General features: G+C 37.5%; 1 protein-coding gene across 3 annotated transcripts; it reads right to left on the bottom strand.

Annotated features, from left to right (window-relative positions):
• Positions 1-6037, bottom strand: LOC307130852 (uncharacterized protein). Of its 3 annotated transcripts, XM_079824101.1 has the most exons (4): positions 5762-6037; positions 5052-5108; positions 3474-3722; positions 459-1946 (listed from the first exon to the last, which is right to left on the bottom strand). In XM_079824101.1, the coding sequence occupies exons 3-4, from the start codon at positions 3556-3558 to the stop codon at positions 832-834; spliced, it is 1200 nt and encodes a 399-aa protein (XP_079680227.1). In that variant the 5' UTR covers positions 3559-3722; positions 5052-5108; positions 5762-6037; the 3' UTR covers positions 459-831. The 3 variants fall into 3 exon arrangements, with proteins under 3 accessions (XP_079680228.1, XP_079680227.1, XP_079680229.1); XM_079824102.1 differs by lacking the exon at positions 5052-5108 and having other exon boundaries at positions 1-1946; positions 5762-5912; XM_079824103.1 differs by lacking the exon at positions 5052-5108 and having other exon boundaries at positions 466-3056; positions 5762-5884.
• Between the last annotated feature and the right edge of the window lie 579 nt (positions 6038-6616).

Genomic DNA, 6616 nt, shown 5'->3' with positions numbered 1-6616 from the left:
AGTGAAATTAGAGTAAATACCACTTTATTTCTGTGGGACTGTGCAATCTAGACACAAATTAATTCATTATGATCAATGTATCACTTATTGTAAAACATCAGTTCTAGGGTTTAAATCTTAAAGTAAACAACAAAAATGCCAACAAAAGGCCATCATGTTTGTTTTGTGATTTCGCTAGTTTCCAGTGATTTCTTTCTGATTAGTTTTCTGATAAAAATTCCATTTGTTGGTGAGATTAGTCGAGATTGCCGTTGCTCCAGAGGCGTGTTACAGATGGGTTTTTTTAAAGCGCTGCAGAGCTTCGGGTCCAGCGGAGGAAACACAGCTTGGTTTTGGACTCGGTGTACAGGACTGAGGCTATTAACCCTGCCCGGTCCGTTGAAATTCCTGGCTCGCACTGGCCCGCCAGTGGAAACGCGGCTAATGAAAGGTTACATTTTTGGAATAAAAAATCAGAAGGATTAACAATGCATTTATTTTTAAAGGCTTCTTTGTTCATATTTACCAAGGGGGCGAATAATTCTGAACACAACTGTAAATTGATCAAAATAAAACACATTGTGATTAAAACTAGACAAGTTCAAGACAAGATGTTGTTTCCTATTTATTTCTCATAATTGCATGATCTTCAGAACACACTTTAGTACACTTAGTAAATAAGGAAATGACATGAATATATCTAAGTTAAAGTCACACAATCATGTCACAAGAAAACAAAAACAACTTTTTTTTACACTGTAAGAGTTGCTGACTGTTGAGTGGAAAACTCCATATATTTTCTCTCACAGTATTTACTATTTGACATGAAAAAAAAACAAAAACAAATGTTGCTCACTTGTGACATATTTCATTATGAATTTGAAGGGTTATTTCTTCAGAGTGAATGAACAGATGATTTTTTAAACCTGTTGCATCTCTGAAACTCTTCTCACACTGAGTGCAGTGGTACGGCTTCTCTCCAGTATGAACTCGCTCATGCAATTTCAGGTTTCCAGACTGATTGAAACTCTTGTCACAATAAGAGCACTTGTGAGGTTTTTCTCCCGTATGAATTCTTTGGTGCCGTTTCAGATGACCAGATGTTGTAAAGCTCTTCCCACAGTCACAACACACATGATCTCTCACTTCATCATGTGTTTTCTGGTGCTGTTTAAAACTCTTTCCACAGAAAGAACACACATGAGGCTTCTCATCTGACTGAACTTTCAGTTGTTTTTTTGGATTTGATGACAAATTAAGACCTTTACCACACTGATCACAGTTAAATGGCTTTTCTACAGAGTGAATAAGCAGATGATTTTTTAAACCTGTTGCATCTCTGAAACTCTCTTCACACTGAGTGCAGTGGTACGGCTTCTTTCCAGCATGAAGTCGCTCATGTGATTTGAGGTGTGGAGACTGAGTAAATCTCTTGTCACAGTATGAGCACTTGTAAGGTCTTTCTCCAGTATGAATTCTTTGGTGCTGTTTCAGATTGTCAGCTCTAGTAAAGCTCTTCCCACAGTCACAACACACATGATCTCTCACTTCATCATGTGTTTTCTGGTGCGTTTTAAGACAGTCCAGTCGTGAAAAACTCTTTCCACAGAGAGAACACACATGAGGTCTCTCATCTGAATGAACTTTCAGGTGTAGTTTTAGATGTGATGAAGAAATAAAACCTTTACCACACTGAACACAGTTAAACGTTTTTTCTCCAGAGTGAATGCGCAGATGTTTACCGAGACCTGATGATTGAGAAAAACTCTTTCCACACTGAGAGCACGTATACGGTTTCTCTCCAGTGTGAATTTTCATGTGTATGTTAAGGTTTCGTTTTTGTGTGAAACTCTTTCCACACTGAGAGCAGGTGTGCAGCTTTTTGGCTTTTGTTCCTTGAGTTTTGAAGTTACAGAGTTTCTTTACATCATTTAGGTTGTGTCGTTGCTCCTTCACTTCCATCTGATCTAAAATAAACATATAATGTAGACAAAATCAGTTCAATGAGGTTAAATGTGAAAATTAAAAACACTTAGCAGAAAACAAGACATCGGGTATCTGTCAGTGTGAGTATCAAGTATCTTTGATGTGCAAAGGTCAGTTCTGTCATTCACTTGGTAATACGTTTAAACTGGGTTACAGTGCATCCGGAAAGTATTTATAGCACTTCACTTTTTCCACATTTTGTTATGTTACAGCCTTAAACCAAAATGGATTAAATTCATTTGTTTCCTCAAAATTCTACAAACGATACCCCATAATGACAACCTGAAAGAAGTGTGTTTCACATCTTTGTCCCAATAAACACAGTGGACTCGCATCATCTGTAAATGGGAGAAGTTTGGAACCAACAGGACTCTTACTAGAGCTGGCAGCCCGGTCAAACTGAGCGATCAGGGGAAAGAACCTGATGGTCACTCTGACAGAGCTCCAGCATTTCTCTGTGGAGAGAGGAGAAACTTCCAGAAGAACAACCATTTCTGCAGCACTCCACCAATCAGGCCTGTATGGTAGAGTGGCCAGACGGAAGCTACTCCTCAGTAAAAGGCACATGAGAGCTCGCCTGTAGTTTGCCAAAAGGCACCTGAAGGACTCTCAAGACCATGAGAAAATAAAATCTCTGGTCTGATGAAACAAAGATGGAACTCTTTGGCCTGAATGGCAAGTGTCATATCTGGAGGAAACCAGGCACCGCTTATCACCTGGCCAATACCATCCCGACGGTGAAGCATGGAGGTGGCAGCATCATGCTGTGGGGATGTTTTTCAGTACAGGAACTGGGAGACTAGTCAGGATCGAGGGAGAGATGAATGCAGCAATGTACAGAGACACCCTTGATGAAAACCTGCTCCAGAGCGCTCTGGACCTCAGACTGGGGCGAAGGTTCATCTTTCAACAAGACAACGACCCTAAGCACACAACCAAGATAACAAAGAGTGGCTACGGGACGACTCTGTGAATGTCCTTGAGTGGCCCAGCCAGAGCCCAGACTTGAACCCGATTGAACATCTCTGGAAAGATCTGAAAATGGCTGTGCACCGATGCTCTCCATCCAACCTGGTGGAGCTTGAGAGGTCCTGCAAAGAAGAATGGGAGAAACGGCCCAAAAATAGATGTAGCATCCTACTTAAAAAGACTTGAGGCTGTAATTTGTGCCAAAGGTGCTTAAAGAAAGTATTGAGCAAAGGCTGTGAATACTTATGTACAAGTACATTTTTTTTTATTTATAATTTTGCAAAGATTTCAAACAAACTTCTTTCATGTTGTCATTATGGGGTATTGTTTGTAGAATTTTGAGGAAACAAATTTATTGAATTCATTTTGGAATAAGGCTGTAACATAATATGTGGAAAAGGTGAAGCACTGTAAATACTTTCCGGATGCACTTTATGATTATTTTAATGCATTTCTTTATAAATTATCATCCATATACTGATTATTATTTCACAGTCACTAAAGCAGTCAATAATGAAGAATCAAGAATGGACACCAACCTATTTGTTCCTCAGTATCTTCATGTTTTATTCTGGATGGTTCTGGATCACTCATGTCTTCAATCTCCTCTTTAATAAACTCCATCTTTAACAGTCACACAGATTTCAGCTGCTACACCTGGAGTTTGTCCTTCTCTTGTAGGATGATGTGAATATTTCCAGTATTTATTGGTGAATTGTTGTGGGAGTGGCTTCACTGCAGGTGTGAACTGTGATCACTGTGAGATACTGACGCCCACAGGACCAGATCTGGAAAAATCAAAGATAAGTTACTGAATTCATGCTGGATTAATTTAATTATATTTACACTTAAATGAAGTGAACACATGTTTTCTGTCAGGAATATAGAGTATTTTGTTAGATATTAATTGCATTTAAAACAAGGTTTGTTCAATTCTTGTCCAAAGTCTGAGAGAAATAATAGAACCATCATGTTTAAGCCCTTATTTACACTGCACGCATCTGCGGCGCATTACGGCTGCAACAAGATTTTGCTCCGTCTTCCACGTGGTGCCAACTCACACCAGGAGCATTTCAGGAGTGAAGCGACAGGATTCGTGAGACCACGTGATTTGCCTGTCCTACATTGTTTTTCTCTATTTTTTTGTGTTCTAACATGGGTAAGTTAAATGTTTGTTTTATCCAGTTTAATTCTGGGCCTCCATGGATCGGACTTGTTTGTTCAGCACATCCCACAGATGCTCGATTGGATTGAGATCTGGGGAGTTTGGAGGCCAAGTCAACACCTCAAACTCATGCTCCTTAAACCATTCAGCATTATCCTGCTGAGAGAGACACAGTCACCAGGGAATACTGTTTCCATGAAATGGTCCATGGTCTGCAACAATGCTTAGGTAGGTGGGACGTATCAAAGTAACATCCACATGGATGGCGGGACCCAAGGTTTCCCAGCAGAACATTGCACAAAGCTTCACACTGCCTCTGCCGGCTTGAGAGATATATACACAACAAATACAAAATGCTATGCACTGTGTATTCTGACACCTTTCTATCAGAACCAGCATTAGCTTCTTGATCAATTTGAGCTACAGTAAGTTGCCTGTTTGATCACACCACACGGGCCAGCCTTCACTCCAGACCTTTCCAATGATTTTTAGTCATAGGCTGTCTGCATATTAACAGGTTACCCAGTTTTTTTTGTAAAATAAGTTCTCTGTAAAATATAAATATTATTATTATTATTATATTGTTATTTTTATTCTTAAATACTCTATATTTAATAATGATGGGGAAAAAAACGCATTTTAAATCGCAATTTTAACCAGAATAATAGCAATTCGATATTTTCCCCAAATCGTGCAGCCCTAGTACACAGTAAATTATAATTGCCATAGACGTTGACTAATTGAGTGGTTTTTTTTTTTGTGAATTTAAGTATAGATGTTAAATTAACATCAGATAGACAGTGTAATGGCTGAAAATAGGTTATTTTTAGGCGAGAATGTAGGCTAGTTGTTTAAAGCTGCAGATTGTGGCTTATTTGTAAAGATAGTACTTATTTAAACATTTGATCTGACGTTTTTGGAGTTGTGAGATCCAGGCGATCATTAACCCCACCTGGAACAGCATCATCTCAGCTAGTCCTTCTGACGTGTGCCTCAGGCTCTGATGTCTCTGTAGTGGTTAAACATATATATAGTTGTCTTTTTATTCTCAGGTGAGTAAATGGCCCTTGGAATTTTAGAAAGGGGTGAATTGTGTTTGTCTTCATAAAATGCTATGACACTGTTCTGTAGCTGTATGACAACCAATAGAGAAGATATTTCATTGAGGGTCCATATGATTACACTATGTTAATATCTGAATGTAACTTTATATATAAATTCATAAATAAAAAAATTATATATATATACACACACACATACATACATACATACATAAACATCACTCAGTCTCCTGTATATAAGAAAACCTATGGTGAATATAAATAGGCTACAGTAGATCATATATCCTTACATTGTCCATGTGATCCAACTATGTGCATTATTCATTTTCATTTCACAAAAACAAAATTCAATTGGCTCTCATAGGCTGTGTATGAAGACCAACAGTGAATTATACAAATATTTTAAAAAGTAGTGCAGATCATTACACCATCTATCTGATAGATTAATATATAGTCTATATTTAAATCAACGTCTATGGCCATTTTAAGTGAACACACAACGTCTAACGTCGTTACATTGGTTTCATTACATTGGTCCTTTAACATGTAAACTCTGGAGCTGATTAATGTTAAACTCTGTAATCTGAGAAACATCTCTCACCTGCAGACTGGAAATATAAGGCATCCGGAGAAAATATTCCACATTTATCCGTCATGCACGATCGATCACGGCGTCACTTTCAGCTTCAACTGGTTAAAGTTTCAGCGCTCGTCTCGTCTCTTCTTCTTAATTTATTGCCGGTTGTCAGATCACCTTTCGGTGCATTACCGCCACTCCCTGAGCTGGAGTGTGGAAGTGAAGCGCTCTCTTCTGCGCATCCTCAGTGCGCGCGATGTCATCTTTCTTAAAGGGACCGCTTATTCTTTTTTTTTATTGCTTGAACAACAGTTACAGAACAAGAACAAATATAACAAAACAAAACAAGAAAAAAAAGCCAGGTTTAAGGATACAAAAATATAAAATACAAGAAAGTGAATACAAACATTTTGACCAAACAAACAATAAAAGCCTTTGATATTTAACAAAATCTTAAATGCATTCAATAAATGAATGGTTTTAACAGCTTTTTGTTTGTACTGTCCTTAAGGGAAACCATATCATTTTCTAATTCTTTCAATACCACAGAAAAAAGGTTTCTCATTAATACATTTACACAATGAAACGTAACAAATATAATCACACAATAAATAATATAAGCTTTATTTTCCACTCTTTCATATTTGAAAAAAAAAAACTAATATTAGATTTTCATATAGCAAAATAAAATTGCGTCCCATTTTTTCATTAATACATTTTGAAACTTTCCACCATAACCTCTTTGTATATTGACAGTGCCAAAGAATATGAGGTACAGTTTCTGGTTGCAAAGAACAAAATAAACAATTTACATCTATGTTTTAGTTAAACTTGGATAGAAAATGTTTAGTGGGGGAAAATTTGTGTAATATCTTAAAT

This window comes from Gobio gobio (genome assembly GCF_949357685.1).
Source record: "Gobio gobio genome assembly, chromosome: 8".
Classification (NCBI taxonomy): Eukaryota; Metazoa; Chordata; class Actinopteri; order Cypriniformes; family Gobionidae; genus Gobio; species Gobio gobio.
Note: the sequence above shows the minus strand (reverse complement) of the source record. Positions and strands in the feature narration are given on the sequence as shown.